The 17,694-nt window shown below is 38.3% G+C and overlaps 1 protein-coding gene across 1 annotated transcript; it reads right to left on the bottom strand.

Annotated features, from left to right (window-relative positions):
* Window positions 1-250: 250 nt before the first annotated feature.
* Window positions 251-17,449, bottom strand: LOC139715946 (bone morphogenetic protein 1 homolog). The gene is made up of 6 exons (XM_071627496.1): window positions 17,199-17,449; window positions 9,721-9,794; window positions 7,943-8,124; window positions 5,909-6,083; window positions 2,712-2,893; window positions 251-403 (listed from the first exon to the last, which is right to left on the bottom strand). The coding sequence occupies exons 1-6, from the start codon at window positions 17,447-17,449 to the stop codon at window positions 251-253; spliced, it is 1,017 nt and encodes a 338-aa protein (XP_071483597.1).
* Window positions 17,450-17,694: the final 245 nt, after the last annotated feature.

Raw genomic sequence — 17,694 nt, 5'->3', positions numbered from 1 at the left:
AGGCATCAGTATTTTAGGTTACCTCAATTTCAGTTAATGTATTTCAGTTGTTACCAAGAAAGCATGGAAATTGCATTTCATGCAACATTTGATTGACTTTCTTTTGACTGCTCAACAAATATCATCTACTAGTATATTATATTATCAATCTGCGCCGTTGGTTGTCTGGAATAATCTGCTTATGCTTACCCATGTTTGAGAAACAGAAACACGAGCGGAAAAACAACAATAACAACAGCAAAGCATTTATCTACTGCTTGATATAGGAAGCTTCAAATCCACCACGGGTGATCGAACTGTCACTCGTAAACTCGACGATCATTCCGTTATTGGTCGATGTGATTGGATCCGGGACTCCTGAGCCACACGCTTTTTGGAGGAGGTTACCATTGCCGTCCCTGATCTGGAAGAGTTGCATGAGTAAAAAATGCCGGTAAGGGTGCCTTTACAGCACATGTCCTTTTCCCCCCTTTTCAGATATATTTGTTTATTCTTCTTTCAAGTGTATTGATGTGCATTCAGCCTCAATGTAGAAATAAGCAAGAGAAGTATGCAAAACATAACCTATAATGTCTAGAAATACATCAGATATGAACAAAATCTAAAATAAAAAACAATGGTAACTATATTATTATGACAATTTCACACGTATGCGATAAAGCAATAACTGAAATTTGCTTTTTGAACAATTTGTTGTAAACCAGAGGGAGCAATTACGTGACCGTGTATCACCAAACCAACAACAAGTCATACACCCTGATTTCACGCCGGAACCTAGACTATAGCTGAAGGAGGTTAACCTAGTCAATTCTTTTCTTTGTTTTTACATTAATTTATAAAAGAATAATTCTTCTGCTACATAATTCTCAAGTCTTTGATCATGAACCAAACTAAGGAATTGTGCTTTAAGAATTTTTTTTTCTAGAACAACTCTTCCTTTCTTTCTTTGCAGAATAGTGTGATTAGGTAGGTCTTCGTCGCTGGGGTGACAAGACCTCGTATCTCAAAAATGTCAATTTTTTTAAGCTTAATGGTCAAATAATGGGTCAAGTGATGTCTTGGCCAAAACCCAACTGTCTTACTTCAAAAATGAGGTCACCATGACATGTCAAAGGAAAGGCTTTCCCATTCACTATAGTGCTTTGGCCGCCATGATTTTTTGCTCTCCTGAACATTTGACATTTTTGAGATACGAGGTTTTGTCACCCCAGCGACGTCTTACAGGTTCCTTTTCATTTAAACATCATTCTTCACTTCCAAGTCAAATAACTTGAAGAGATGATGCTATTATACTGCGTTGGAAATTTGCAGTAGCCATTGATAAAGAATAATGTGTTAACAGATCAAGCTCAGTTTCAGCTTAATTTGATAACTCTTTCATTGTTCTTTAAGGAGATTTATATTCTTTTTGTTCACCTCCATTGCCCAAAACGCAGTTTTATAAAGTTACCCTTCTAAGGCTTTTTTTCTCAGTTTTTAGTACACTCTTATTAAGCGCGAGTCCTTTCTTTCAATAGCTCCGGTAGCTCCGGAGAGTTTCCTTGAATTAAGTAATACAACATTTTATAGCTTTAAGACTGCTCTTTTAGAATCCTTACTTCAATAAAATGCATGTCTTGCGACTTTTTCAGTTTTTTTTTCCGGGGGGGGGGGGGGGGGGGGTAGTTCTGTGATAAAATGTCACATGTCACAGTCACAGACACGAACAGACACACAAACATATACTTGGGTTTATGTATGCAGGCAAGCATGTGAACAAAGAAGGAACAAGAAGGTCGAGGGAAATATTATCAACTCTCCTCTATGAAAGGTTTTAAGGTTCTTTGAGAAGAAATGCAATATATTTGAATTGTCTCTATATTTTTTTTTTTCATATCGTTCTCCCACTGTAACATCATGAATAATTACAGTGCGGATCAGGGACTGTAAAGATGAATGCATTTTGATTGAGTTGTCCCCTTTTCTTAAAACTTCAATTATGTGCTCTCCCATAATATCTTTGCCTCTACTCAATTCATCTGTGAAAACGTGATTTTTTTTTTTTTAATAGTGATACCTAGTATGCATCAGGACGATTAAGATTTTACGTCACGATAGAGAAAACAAACGTAAGAGAACCATATATTCTGTAAACTTGATACTTTTTGCAAAAAAGTTATCAAACAGTTGATATGATTATGCAACTGTTTGAACTGATAATGTCATCACTTCGGCCGAATTTCCATCAGCCTTATGCGATAGGAAGAAGAATACAAAATTAGACTAATCATATATCTATATAAATATCAAGACAATTATCATTAATGGCACGAATAACCTTAAAATGACGATCTGTCAAATTATATTCATTTTAGGAATTGATTTTGAGGCTTGAAAAAAAACTGCAAATTTCTCAAAAGATTTTAGTACAATCAATATGACACGATTAAAGGCAGTAATATCATCAATTCACTATTTGAAGAGCTTGCTTCCAAAGGCGCTAAATCCATCATTTTTTAATGTATTTAGCGCCTTTTGGTTGCAAGCTTTTCATTTATATTTTTGTTTTGAATTTTCAAGAACTGCTTCGTGAAAGTAAGCAAAACTTCATAATTTTATAACTGCCATGATTTCTATAAGGATTTGATAACAATTGTCCTTGCCATGCACGTAAAATTCACTATTTTAAAGGAAAGAAATTTAACTGAAGAAAGGAGGAATGAGGACTATACCTCGACGGCATCGTAGGCACACGAGATGTGACTCTCCAGATCGAATGAGTCAAAGCTGAGTGTGACAGTCTCGCCAGCGGCGGCCTCGATTTTGAATGAGCATCTCTCGTTGTTGCCATAGTTACTCGGAAAGTTTGGCGAGGTAAACTGTCCAGTTGACTTAGTGAAAACATGTCCGCAATCTGAAACCGGAACGATCAGAATAGTGACAAAGGCATTGTTACAATGATTCCTCTTGATCATTTTGTTTGCTTTTAACTGATATAATACAAATGTACGGTATGTTATCGAAACCATTCATATCTAAGTCTTACCGTAAGCCCCTCCCATTATTGCTTAATGGATGCACCTATTCTTTTTTTTTTATTTTTTTATTTCTAATATGAGAGATATTGCCCATGCGTCACCTGACTTGTAGGGTAAAGATATGTCATCTGAGCCCCGTTTTATTGAATTGAATTGAATTGATAAGGTGTATTGTTCCTGAAATTGGCAGCCCAGAGGCTGAAATACATTCAGTTTACAGAGTACATGTACAGTGTGTATATAGATAAAAATCACAGTGCTTCACAAATAACATTTGAAGGTGTTTACAATAAACATATTGAGAAATTATACATAAAAATCACACAACTGTTAACCTAAAACAACAAAAACTTACATACATGTATACAGTACAACAACGGAGAAAAAAAAACTACTCAGTACAATCACTTTCTTTTAAAACTCTGGATTATGAATATTTATAAAAAACCCTTAATCTAAGCAACAACAACAAAAATACATATGCAGGGGTGTACAAAAATGAGGAGACGTTATTGCACAGCAATTACAAAACTTTTCACCAACCAACCGTTTTAGCAATCGAGAGTTACCATTAAGGGCATAATCAACGATTACTCCGATCCATAAGCGATTTTGACTATCAATGAATTGTAAGTTTACTTTTCCGAAGAGACTTGGGCGGGTAAAGGAGAGTTATCATTAATTTCCATGATTTGTAAAATAATACAACTCTCTAAAGAAACAACAACAAAAAAAAAACGAGTGAAAATATTCACTCTGGAAAGGAGTGAATACAAAAAATAGTGAATTTAGAGTGAAATTGGAGTGAATTTTGAGTGAAAATTTTTATTTTCACTCGTTTTAGAGTGACCTCAAGGATCACTCCAAAATCTTCGAGTGATCCCGAATAAAAAAGAGCGAAAATGAACATTTTCACACAAAGTTTACTCCAATTTTAAGCTAAATTCACTCTTTTTTTGTATTCACTTCTTCAGGAGTGAATATTTTCACTCGATTTTTTAGAGAGTACGTTTTGATTGAATTGGATTTCTGTCCGTATCTTCCCTTGATCTGTTGATAACAATCACATTGGTTTCTAGGCGTCAGAAATATAAATTAGTCGAAATGTTTATGATATCAAAGCACAAGAACTGACATAAAACATAGCATGCTGTGACAAAATCTCAGCTTTCAATTTCAATTTCAATTTCAATTTATTCGGCAACTGTATGATACAACATAAAAAAAAATGCACATTATAAAAGACATAACATTCAAAGGCCGGGACCCCTTGTAAGCAACTAGTGCTTGTTATGGGGCCCCTTTGCAGCAATTAAACAATCAATAACAAAAATGCAATTAAGCATATATTAAGTATATCGAAATTTTTTTGTCATAAGTAGTAAATTAAAAAATACAGAATTACGTTACAATATACACACAGACATACGCAAGCATACACTCAGTAAAAATGCAATGCAAGAGATTGGTTAGAGGGTGAAGAAACGGAGATAAAGAAAGAAGAAAAAGTACAGCTGTTGAAGTCTACTCAGTCAAGGATGATAGTTTTTTAAATGTAATGCGTTTGAATAGGGTTCTGAAACGAGTAAGTGTAGTACTGGATTTAAGATCAGAAGAAATTAAATTACATTCATGCGCCCCTGTGAATCGAATAGAATGAGACCTTGTTGTTAAGCGACAACTTGGAACTCGAAGATTATCTTTAAAACGGGTTGAGTATGCATTGAATGACGAATTTGTTCTAAACATGTTTTGTGCTGAAAGATTCCCAAATATGAAGCAAACTCAAAATGAATGGTCAGTAGAGAGAATACCGTCGTAAATATAAGGTAGGTTCAAACTGTATACTATACAACTCCCAGTAAAGGTGGCTTTTCTCTTTGCAATATTGTTGTCTTAATTGTAATGGTTGTATTACCACAAGCAGTAGCAGTAGAATAAAAGCGATAGCATATAGTGATAGATAACATGTGATATCGAAGAACCGGCAGATTTATCATAAACATAACGAAAGAAACACACACTTGCGCATGTAGTTCGTATAACATAGATTATAGTGCTCTTTCTAAGCATTAGGGGAAATGCAGAATAAATCATATTTATGGGAAATTTTGATAAAAAGCATAATACATTTCAGAAAATGTAAACGTTGAATGCAATTTTTGAGAGATTATGACGGGTCTTTAATATGGGATCAATAAAGAATTGAATTATTAAAAGCCCCAAAAGAATATTTTACCACTAAGTTAATAAGATAATACTTTTTTTCGATAAAAAAAAGATATACCGGTACATACACATCCAATAAATGCACCAATATATATATATATATATATATATATATATATATATATATATATATATAATATATATATACATATATATAATTATATATATAAATGGACTTATCGGTTTTTGCAAACAAACTCTTCATATACATATATATATATATATATATATATATATATATATATATTGCTGCATCGCTGCCAATCTCCATTAAATTGGATTGATGGTACAGTTCTCAATCTGCACATACCACGCCATATGTATTCCACTACGGAATAGTCCTGAGATCAGTGATAAAGTACTGAAAAAAAAAATATTGTCAAAACATTATATAATGGGGGATCGAAAATTTCCCCTTTGGAAAGAATTCCTTTCAAGCTACCTCCCTTTACAGACGTATCTGCCCTATCTAGGTATCGCCCTATGAACGTTTATATATATATAATTTATATTTATATATTCATATATATATATATATATATATATATATATATATATATTATATACCTCATATATTTGTACATTTATTCATTTATTCAATTATTCATTTAGTCATTTATTCATTTATTCATTTTGTTCGTTTATTCATTTATTTATCTCACCTCCAGTTTCAGGAGGTTCTATGATGTAGGATGCGGAGAAGCCACGGAAGCTAACGGAAAAGTCGCTCTCGAATCGAATGAGCAGCGACTGTCTCACCCCGACCACAACCCCGGGGCTGTCGGTGCCGCACCACTGACCCAAGAGAGGGTCAGCTACTGAAGATCCGTCGTAGATCTTGGAGAGATAAAGATATTGAGTACAACAAACCGATATCAATATGCCACAGTAATCCTACCTATCACCAACATCGTCCTTATGGTGACATTTGTCATTGTAAAAAAAATAACGGTTTCATTGGTATCAATGTCATTGTTGTTCTTAGCACTGATTCATTGTCATTCCTGACGAAGGGGGCCCCGAAAACTCATATTTTGAATTAAAATCAAGGCAATTGGTATTTAATGCATTGCTCTACTGTGACGTTATTATTGTTGCTCTCTCTCTATCTATATGTATATTTATTTTTTATAATGTAAATATATATATGTATATATATTATATATATATATATATATATATGTATATATTATATATATATATATATATATATATATATATGACCGTGCACCTCAAAACGAACATAAAGTCGCACACACTTATTGTGCGCGAGGACTGAAAATAAGTGAAATGGGTCAACCTAGCCGAACTTGACTTTTTTATATTTTCTGAAAGAGCGGGTCTTCTTTTACATTATGCTAGAATTTGCTATCATAAAACGGGCAGGAAAGTGTGTTTCTTTAGCAGTTTATCTCGAACATTTTTGGTAGAATAGTGTGATTAGGTGTGTCTTTAGAATCCCTTTTTCATTTCTGAAAAACCTTGTCCACACTCTTCACTTTCACTCTAATAACTTTTGAAAGGATAGTGCTACTGCTTTGAAAGTTGGCATTAATTGTGGACAGAATGTGTTAATGAGGCATGCTTAATTGCAGTTTAAGCTGATAATCCCTTCATTGTTGTTACTCTGGTGGTTTACTTCCTGTTTTTTTGTCCCATTCATGGCACAGCCAGCACGGTTTGGTAAAGATTAAGCGCTTGAATAGACACTGTACTTCAGAGCCTCTTTTCTCAGTTCACACTTTTCCTGAGTTTGTGCTTTCTTTCCAATATTTAGATAGGTTAAGAGAGTCCATTTAATTTGAATTATACATCATTTTAAAGCTTAAAGTCTGCTCTTTCAGAATATGGTCTTAACTAAAAATTCATGTCTGGCGACTTTTTGTTTGTTTTGAGGTGCAGGGTCACATATAAATTATATATATACATAATATGTGACCCTGCACCAAAAAACCAACGAAAAAAAAAACCAGTCAGGGATCTGTAGTTAGGGAAAGATTGTGAAAGAACAGACGGTAAGCTTTAAAATGATGTATAACTCAAATCAAATTCAATCTAAATACTTGAAAAAAAAGTGGAAAAGTGGGAACTGAGAAAAGAGGCTCTAAAGTACAGAGTCTATCCATGTGCTTAATCCTTACCAAGTCGTCCTAGTTATGCAGTGAAAGGGACAAAACAGAGGATGTAAACCACCGGAACAACAGCAATGAAGGGATTATCAGATTAAACTGAAATTGTGTATTTTCTATCAACACATTATGTTTATGATTAATACCAACTTTCAAAGCACTTTATAGCCTGATCCTTTCAAGTTATAAGACTTGAAAATAAAGAATATGAAAAGGATTTTAAGAAATGAAAAGGGGCCTCTAAGACATACCTGATATTTTCTACTCTAACTTCAAAAAAGGTTACAGAAAAACTACTGAAAACACACTTTCTCATTCATGTTATGATCCTAAACTGAAGGATTGTGTAGGAGAAGAATAGCTGTTTCAGAAAATATATTAAAAAAAACTCAAGGATGATTCGGTTGACCCATTTGACCTTTTTTTGAATCCCCAAGTAAAATCAATGGGTGCGATTTTTTGTTCGTTCTGTAATGCATGGTCTCATATAATATATATCAATTTAAGTGTGTTTGTGTGTGTGTGTGTGTGTGTGTGTGTGTGTGTGTGTGTGTGTTTGAGACATACCGAGATTTTATCATATCTGCAGTTTGTAGAGATCTCGAGGCTGAAATCGTCGAATGTGACTGTAATGGTCTCTCCGTCACCGGCAAAGAAAAGGTAGTCACACGTCACACCATTGTCGTAGTTGCTGGGATAATTTGGGCTAGTGAAAGAGCCCGATGACTCGTTGAAATAACCTCCACAACCTACGGAAAAAAAAAGTAGATATTCAAAAGAGCAATAGGACAGATTGTATGTTAGGCTTTTTTTTTTTTTTTCGACTCCATGTTGTTTTTGCGAGTAACTCAGCAACCTACCACAATCACTGTCAACACTAAAAGCAAGATATTTTACAGAAATATGTGTTTTGCAGTTGCTTATAGCAGAAGCGGACAAGGCAACTCAGACAGGATGAATTAAAGAAATAGTATGAGACGAGGACACGTCGGATAAAGATTAGGAGACGGGAATAGAATACAGTCAGTTTTAAGTGTAGATTTCTTATTCCGTGATAGTTGAACGAAATTGAAAGCCCATTGAATTAGCATAGAAAGAACAATGGGAAAAAAAGCGACCACCTAATATGAGAGTATTTTTAAATGCTTCATTTGAGTCTACCGATTTGCATTCTCATTAAATGGACGAGGACGGAATGGCCCCAACCTTGACTGTCCACGAACTTGTTATCCAACCCCCCCCCCTTTCCACAGGCATATTAAAACAGAAACATTTTCAAACCGATATACTGTGCGTATAAAAAAAAAAGTCATCCAAATTTGGAAGGCTACTGTTTCATAATAATTATCGTCTATGGAGAGCGAAATGTTGGTTGTAAGGATAGGAGAACTCTTCCTTGTTTCATTGATACCTAGTTATGTTGACAAATATCATGCATGACTGAGCACATGAACTTTGAAGACAACGTCAATGACAAATTGCACGTTTTCCAAGGTTGCGTGTTATCGGGAAGGAAGAATTCATGTCTCACTGCATGGATGACATCTGTCAATGAAAGTGGCCAAATGGACCTGCCTGTTAGAATGTAGGTTTGTGTTCAGGGTTTGGCAATGTGTTTATGGTTTATCCTAACATTTCACGGTTTGTAACCTTTAACATGACCACCTGTCCGATAACTTCGTCACACCCACAGAGGCGGCAGGCCAACACACACAGCCCATTTTCTCTGTTCATATTCAACGCATAGAACGAATTATGATTGAGATTGAATATGAAGAGAGAAAATGTATAATGAGTTAGCATGTATGGTTACGACCAAGTATTCGACAACGTGACCATGTTGAAGGATATTAATCATAAAGGGTTAGAAGAAACCCTAGACATGAAGCTGCAGTTGTGCAAGCTGGCCTGATAATTTGACCACTTCCATTAACAGTCCTCATCCATGCAGTGAGACATACATTGCTTCTTTACAATAATACCCAAACTTGGTAAAAGTATAATTTGTTATTAATTGCTGTCTTTAAAGTTCATGTGCTTAGTCACGCACGACGTTTGTCAACACAATTAGGTATCAATGGAAAGAAGAAGAGTTCCCATTTTCGTACAACTAACATTGTGCTCTCCATAGCTGACAATAAGACAGTAGCCCTCCTAAGGAATTGCTTCCTTTTTTTGATACGCACTGCAGAGATGACCACACTATGATAGACAAATCTACGTGGGCGACATAACTAAAACAATCACCAAACGTACATTATTTGTTACAGATATAGATAATCTGGTTACAACCATTCTTACCGGAATCGCTCAGAATTACAGGGGCAGAGAGAACCCTCCCCCACCGTTTCCCTTGCCGATGTAGAGAAGGAGATCCAGAGAGCCGGTTTGCAAGTCGACGATCGAAGCGATATCCGTCCTATTGAAGGTGTAGGTTTCGATAGTCAAGCAAGGATTATTAGCATTGCTCCTAAATTCCTCCTATATTGTCTCCATGGTCTATTTAGAACAGTGTTTTGTTGTTGTTGTTGTTGTTTGTTTGTTTGTTTGTTTATTTGTTTGTTTGTTTTTTTTTTAATGTAAAATACCCCTTTCATATTAGCCACAAAATCATGGCACGTCCACCGAGGCACGCCGTGTCCATCCAAAACCACTGCCCATATTAAATCTCGATTCGGCGTGAAGACAGCACGAACAGAAAATGAACACGGCGTCAGGTTCGTGCTAAACCGTCTAGCACAAGCACGGCACGCCGTACTCATCCCACATGTTGTCAATTTGAAAGGACACGGCATACAACCGGAGCCGGGAAATCAGGAATAAAAACAACTGCGAGCGCTATAGGATGTATACAGTAACGTGTGTACTTTGTCAACCTACAATGATCGTTTAATTATCACAAATTATGCCGTGGTATGGTTATTTAGGAGAATATGGAGTATATGAATATAAGAACGACCCTAGTCCATGGAAGACCATTTCGAGTAAACTAAAAAAAAAAATTCATATCTTTTTTGTTTGTCCAATAATATTCTATTTAACTGTGATGGGAAGGCAACATTGTATATACAAATTAGAACATATATTATTATGACAATTAACATTAACATTAATTGTGGAGAGGCCATTTTGTGTGATGGACTTGGGTCGTTCTTTGATTCATATGGATTTGGGTCGTTCTTTAATTCATGTACATGATATTCTGCTATAGAGATGAGAGAAGGACCAGAGAGGGCGCTATAATATGAATGTAAGAATGACCCAAGTCCTTCATTCTTACATTCATATAAGATTTAACTCATTTATTTCAGGCACTTCCGGGGGTAATTAGGATTTATCATTTATACACAAGATGAGTCCATGCATAAGCTACAATTTCCCATGTCAAACTGAATTTGGCCAAAAATTGGACTTGGGTCGTTCTTATATTCATATACTCAATTGTTTGCAGACTTCAAGAGATATCAAATTTGTAAGAATGATAACGAACGATTTAAAAGTGGAAATCACGGAAATCACTGATCTCTATGGAAGAGCCCAAAGAGCTTTTCCCCAGTGGTGGAGATGAGAAGTGTCCCTTTGGGTAGAGCAAGATCATTGGTGGAAAGTGACTGCTTGGCGGAGGTCTGCGCTCTCAGAGTGCTTTTCTAGTTATCCTTGCAATAATACCATCTGAAAAGTTTAGTGAAATCTTAGAATAAGGACACAGACAAGATTGAGAGCAAGTATAGACCAATTAGGATACGTGCAGGCAATTTTTTTATTCATTCATTGTTCCATAATCCATTTTTCACACAATACTAGTATTCTTTTTTTTCAACACAAGCTAAACACAAGACAGTGAATCTGTAATGGAAATAAACAAATATAAGCAAATATGAATATATGCATAATGTGGAACCTATATACTACAAAGCAAAATCGAAAAATGTGTAACCTGACAGATAAACAAAATAAAACGCCTTCGTGCACGCATCAGACGGTACCCTAAAATTCTTTTTCTTTTTCCTTTTTTTTTACATCCACCTCGGAAAATGCCTAAAAGGTAATCCTCCCTTCTCGAAATAACTGAAAATTTGGGAAATATTCAACGGTGTTCAAAGTCTTTCATAAAGTGTTCGCAGATCTTAATCTGAATCTTACGGAATCTTAATTCTAAACATACAAAAGCTTTGTCTCTTACGTGTGCGTGTATGTGTGTGTGGGGGGGGGGGGGCATTCCTCTTCTCTCCTCCTCCATAAACATAATATAGAGTGAAGACGCATATGAGGATATAGGTGACAGCTTTACAATGATTTCGACATTCACATTTCCTCTGATTCTGGGTACAAGCTTGCTTACTTTATTCATTTAACCGATTGCATTCCACCACAGATAGTGCATCACATAGTGCGACAGTGGAATGCTTCCAGATGTGGAATGGAGACACTCCTTCCTACACACTCCTCCTTAGGTACGCCTCGCCTCCATAAACTCATAGTAAGAAGACGCACGCAGTGGCTCAAGAGGTGACGGATGCCACGATTTTGTTATTCAAATTGTTTCTGAGTTTAACATTTTCTTACTTCTGGGGCTAAAATGTTTGAAAATATTACGATCATTTTAATTCTATAACAGCAAAAGCTCAATCGTGTGGGAAGGGGACCTCCTCCCACACCCTCCCTTCGGTCCGTCTCCATAGATCTTTAGGGTAGTTCACACCAAATATTATACGTAGATAAGCTGATCATTTGGTGACAAATAAATTATACCATGATTTAGCCACTTACACTGTCACCTTGTATGAATTTTTATTATTTCTGACTGACAATTGTGAAAAAAATCCATCAAAGTGTGAACCTGGGTGTTAGATTTCAGTTCTAAATGTAAAAGCTCCCTCGTATGAGAAGAGGACTCCCTTCCAACATCGTCCCCGTTTGATCAAGCTCCATAAGCTTTAGTACACATTTAAGACTCACACACAGATAAATATGTGACAACTGACACGATTTAGCAATTTTTATACCCTTTTTTGAATGATGATTTTGTAACTATATCAAAAGTGGAGATTACCATTGACCCTTGACACACCCTATCCCTATTGAGCCTCAGTTATCAAAGGTCCGTTATCTTGACCTACGCAGCTCCTCATTAAAAAAAAAAATCTGGCTAGGAACCTGAAGTAACACAAATGTCCTCTTGTCAGCAATAATGGTATGTCTTTTTAATTTAGCGAAGAGTGCAAGGTTGCTTACATGCCAACACAGAGTGCGAAAATATCGAATGCAACATATTGAAATACGTATAAACAATGAGGAATCAGTAACACAATTTCCTCCTCACGAAAAAACGAATCGCCTTAATAGCTAAGAGTGAATCTTACGGAAACGAATTATTGTTAACAGTTTAACACTGAAGACAAAGTAAGTGATATCATACATGAAAAAAAAAATATTCAAGCGCATTTACAAGTTTGGCTGGTATGAAAAAAAAGACAGCGTATACAAGCTCGACTGATCTTGACAAGGATTCGAAGGAAGAGTATCTGAAGAAAGTAGAAGATTGAAGGAGAGGCCAGTCTCTACGAAATATCCACAACAAAATTACATGTTTGTTGCACTTTGCAAATAGTATAACTGAACGAATGAACGAGTTGTTATGTAGATGTCAATGTGTTGTTCGTCTCATGTTCATTATGAACTGTGCCCAGAACAGCCCTTTCGGCGAAGGCATCAGTGTCAGAAGCGCAAGGTGATGTTCGTTTTCTGCACATTTGGCCACACGATTACAACGTATGCGTACATTTATGATTCGCGATTTCGACATAGTACATTTCATCCTTGAAGAACCCCCTTCCAAAAAAAAAAACAACAACAACAAAACAACAACATTAGACAAACCATCGGTGATGACCATCAAGCACTTCTTACAAAATCTCTTACATCAACCACGACACACAGATATACTATAAACCGTGAGATTCCTAAGAACACCAATAACAACAAAACACAGTGGAACAGGCCACACGCGATTACGGCATTGAAGCAAAGCATGACCACGGTCACCTCTGACTTTCCAAATGAGGGCCTCATAAGACCAATGTCCACGCTGATGCTTTGGATCAGGGAGGCGGTTCCACCAGTCCTTCTTGTGCCGAGTGATGTCCGTCGTCTTCTCTCAGCATCAAGCGATCAGGGACCCGTTTCTTAAAACTTGTCATCAGTGACAATTTGTCATAGATGTGACAAGCTACCTGAAATCCTTGCTTCTGATTTGCTGAGGGCAAATTTGTCATAGATGTATAAAGGGTGTTGTCACTGATGACAAGTTTTATGACACGCGCCCCTGATCCTGAACAGCCTGCATGGATGTAGTCCTCGGGCCTGCGCGAAAGACCTTATAATAATGGGTTGCAGTACTGGTCACACCTTGTACACCCAAGGTCGTGTGCCGTGGCCAAGTATAAGCTGGGACGTGGCAGCGATATGATCAGTTGTAGGTCTTATATCGGAGTGTCCTCGCATGCAAGTTTTCTTGAACGGGCTGAAAAGGCCTGCCTCCCTGCTCCACCGCTGGAGATCCACGACCGCAGTCCACAGGGATAGGCAATTATTGAACACTCGGTTGTTGAATCCATCTGGGGCTCTGCTGGCTGTCTGGCAGCTCGATCGCCCAGTCATCCAATGTTAAACCTTACGAGGTGTGGGCCGCCTACTGAAGCGATTTACCGGTGTGTGGTTCATGGAGCCAACTCGCGAGAGATAGTAGGGGATGGATGATTACCTGTGCTACAATCTAACAAGTAGATTGTAGCAGCCGAGCAACAAACATACTCACTCTATACAGAGTCTCTACACCCCGTACCTAGACCATCTTTAAGCACACCCAAGTACAGGAGAGGAATGAGGAAAGGAGAATGGAGTTCACTTGCCTGTTCGCGTACCGCTGTACAGACTTCATGTGCCATTCACTTCAACAAGAGGGTCGAGACCCTCCCGCCAACATTTGTGAAGTTTTGGCTTTTCCAGGAGACTGGCGCCCATACCCTACCTACACACAAATGTATTACCAGGCAGGCAGACACTCATCGGAAAGATAGAATAGCATTTACTCCTGTCACCATTGCATTATATTCTGCATTGCTTTGTCGTTATACAATTACTCGTACACACTTTATGACATAATTTTATGTCTTTTTCTTAATTGGACAATATTGTGTAATGTATACTTTGTATCATGCGTTAATTTTGTTTGATGAAAATCAACATAAACGAATTGAATCGAACAGCTTAAAGAATGTAGAGAGGAAATGAGCAAGAGAGCTCGGAAGGCAGAGGGCGATTAGATCTTTACTCCGTCAAGGCCGTGTCACACTTTTCCGGGCAATCTACGCGGGTTTGCTGCGAGCAGGGGTTTTCCAACACGCAGGAGAATTTTCTGCGGGCTAACAAGAATGTTTGGGAGTTTCGCACTTGTGTCTTACCTGCTATAAGCGTGCTATATACTTACCTTCTACTTGCGTGTATCCCGTGTGACCTGCGTGAGAGCTTCGAAACCGATCCATTTTCTGTCACGAGCGACTTACGGGTAATGCGAAGTACCTGCGTTGGAGTTGCCTGCGAGGTGCTGCCGGTAAGGGTCTCCTACTGGACTGATGTTCTACGCGTACCTCTGCGGGCAAACCCCCACGACTCACTCGGAACAAGTTTTGAACATGCTCAAGTTCTTGTCACACCGTATCTGGGAAATTTTGCGGGTTCACTTATGGGGAAAATATGCTATCAGGAGCTCTCCGCAGTTGGTCTGCACTTGATAGTACCTAGCGCGTATCTTACCCGTAGTTGCCCGAAGGAGCGCACGCAAGTCCGTTTACCCGCAGCCAAGTTTTGAGTACGACCAAAACCTTTTTCCGGGTGAGTCGCCTGTATTGCACGCAGAGGTTCATGCAGAACGCCAGTAGGAAGCCGTTACTGTTAGTGGTAGCACCTGGCAGGCAACTCCCGCCTCTGCGGGGACCTCCGTGTGGTAAAAAATGTTCTTCGCAAGTCGCACCCAAGGCTTGCCAGGAAAGGTGTGACACAGTCTTACAGGACCAGCCCATAACCAGGTTAGGTACTACTTTGGTAACTCGCCATACACCCTGTACAATTGTTCTGTGACCGCGCGGAGAGAGGACCACCATTACAAGGTAGGACACGATAGATTAGGTATACAAAATTTCATCGTCATAAGGCGGACTATGAAAGAAGAAACGTCGTGTCGAAGAGGTTATCTTTTCATCGGCATTAGGTCCTTCGGTCTTGTGTGCTCACCGTGCATTGCCGGGGGTTTGTTCAGATAGACGTCCCTGCCGCTAGGGAACATGTACGGGGCTCTGGCCATATTTCGCGTGCATATACCTCTGTCAGCGGTGAGCAAGTACAGGGATTCGGCGATGGCTCAAATTTGCGTTTATAGACGACAAATTTTGAAAAAGGCGCAAAAATTCTCCCTTGGTGATTGAAGTAGATCTGATATGCTTCTCTTAAATGGACAGTTTGTTTCTATAACTTCATGTTTACTTTCCCATGGAGCTACATCATAATATGAAATTGTACTGACCATATCACAATTATAAAATTGATGTTTAACATTATCAGCCATGTCTTAAGAACGAACGCAAAACGACAGCAGAGATTTCCACAGTTGACTAGCATATTATTGCCATCATATTGCATAAAAATGCTGTCATTATGGAAAAATTTCGTTCCAAAGGCATATACAGTTGTTGAATGATGGCGCGCCTAGCAAGTCGACCCCTTTATCTCCTCTCAATATATCCCCCTGAATGCTTTGGACATTTCATTTGAAGTTTGTTCAAAATAGTAACAGAGGTTTGGATATATCTTCAGGAACCTACTGGACGATTTCTTGACATTTTCAGCCCGTGGTGTGTGCGCTTGAAGGATTTCATTGTTTGCCTCAGCTACTGCTGGCATTCAGTTTCCCTGCATGATCCATTTTGTGATGGGTTCGCTTGTCATTGCTGCCTGTTTACAAGCATTACTCATTCAAGTTCGGTCAGCCACGACAATAAAGTTGCCCTTTCATGCCCCAAGGTAACAATGGAGACGGGCGCTACCACCAGCATTGTTCTCCCAGCCTTGGCCTTGACGCTGCCTTCTTCAGAATTGGACACTGAATTCAAAATGGCTGATACTGCACAGGACAGTATACGACTTATTTACGATAGACATTTTCTTCTACACCTGAATCCTCAGAGCAGAGAGGTTGACATACTCAGGCAGGCACGTGTAAATCTTCTCTTGAAATCAAAACACAGTGCTGGTCATCAGAGAAGATGCAGGAAGCATCTTGGCAAGAGTGGTGGAAGGCGAAAATAGAGACAGATTCGTGTATACACGGAATCGAATCTCGCTGATAGGATTTGACGCTATGAGGTACGTAATGACAATAGCAGAAATATGAGTAACATTGTGAATGTACCTCGGGAACATGATTGTAAACTGAATGTTCAATTGTGGAACTGCAATTCGGTGAGGAATAAGACTATCTAGCTGCTTGAACATGTTATTAATAACAATGTGGATGTCATGTTCCTTACGGAGACCTGGTTGCATAGTGGTGATTCGGTTGTCATTAATGAGTGCAAACCAGCGGGTTATACATTCTTAAATGTGGCCCGTGGTAGGAATGACCCTCATGGTGGGATAGCAGTCATGTACAAAACTGCGTTGAACTTGTCCACTGCAAACATCAACATCTTTTCTCCTCACGACACCTTTGAACTAGCTGCTGTTACCAATCCCTCACGGTCAATATGTTATGTCGTCATCTACAGACCTCCACCCTCCTTGAGGAATGGATTTAAGACACAGGAGTTTCTTCAGGAGTTTAAGGAACTTGTTTGTAAGCTGACTACGCATTCCTGGAAGCTTCTCATCATGGGTGATTTTAACATGCACGGTTCCTTCATCACTGACATCAGTGAAGCGTTTCCTTTCGACGGTGATGTTGATGATCAGGTTGCATTCTACCACAGTACCATTCTGGATGTGCTCAACAAACATTGTCCGTCCACCAAGCGTGTTCATAGTTTTTGCCGTCATCCACCATGGTAAACGAATGAAATTCACCAAGTTAGACGATCACGGCGAAAACTCGAAAGGCGCTGGATAAAGCTACAAACACCGCCATCAGTACCTAACTCAGATTCATGCCGTCTGTTGTCTCATTCACAAGGAGATATCAAAGTATTACAGAGAAAAGTTGGAAGGTGCGGGTGTGAAGAACGTGTTTCGTGTCCTGAGCTCACTCTTGAATAGGTCCCCAGCAATCC

Source organism: Diadema antillarum, unplaced genomic scaffold (assembly GCF_040938485.1).
Source record: "Diadema antillarum isolate AM-2024a unplaced genomic scaffold, OU_Dant_1.0 scf00000057, whole genome shotgun sequence".
Taxonomy (NCBI): domain Eukaryota; kingdom Metazoa; phylum Echinodermata; class Echinoidea; order Diadematoida; family Diadematidae; genus Diadema; species Diadema antillarum.
Note: the sequence above shows the minus strand (reverse complement) of the source record. Positions and strands in the feature narration are given on the sequence as shown.

What these genes read in the sequence shown, in the direction of transcription:
- LOC139715946 (XM_071627496.1), bottom strand. Translation starts at nt 17,449, where the DNA reads ATGAACACGCTTGGTGGACGGACAATGTTTGTTGAGCACATCCAGAAT. An exon ending in ATTCCTCAAGGAGGGTGGAG is followed by an intron (nt 9,795 to 17,198) that starts GTCTGTAGATGA and finishes CACCTTCAATAG; the next exon opens with GACGGATATCGCTTCGATCG. An exon ending in GTGCCTACGATGCCGTCGAG is followed by an intron (nt 404 to 2,711) that starts GTATAGTCCTCA and finishes CAACTCTTCCAG; the next exon opens with ATCAGGGACGGCAATGGTAA.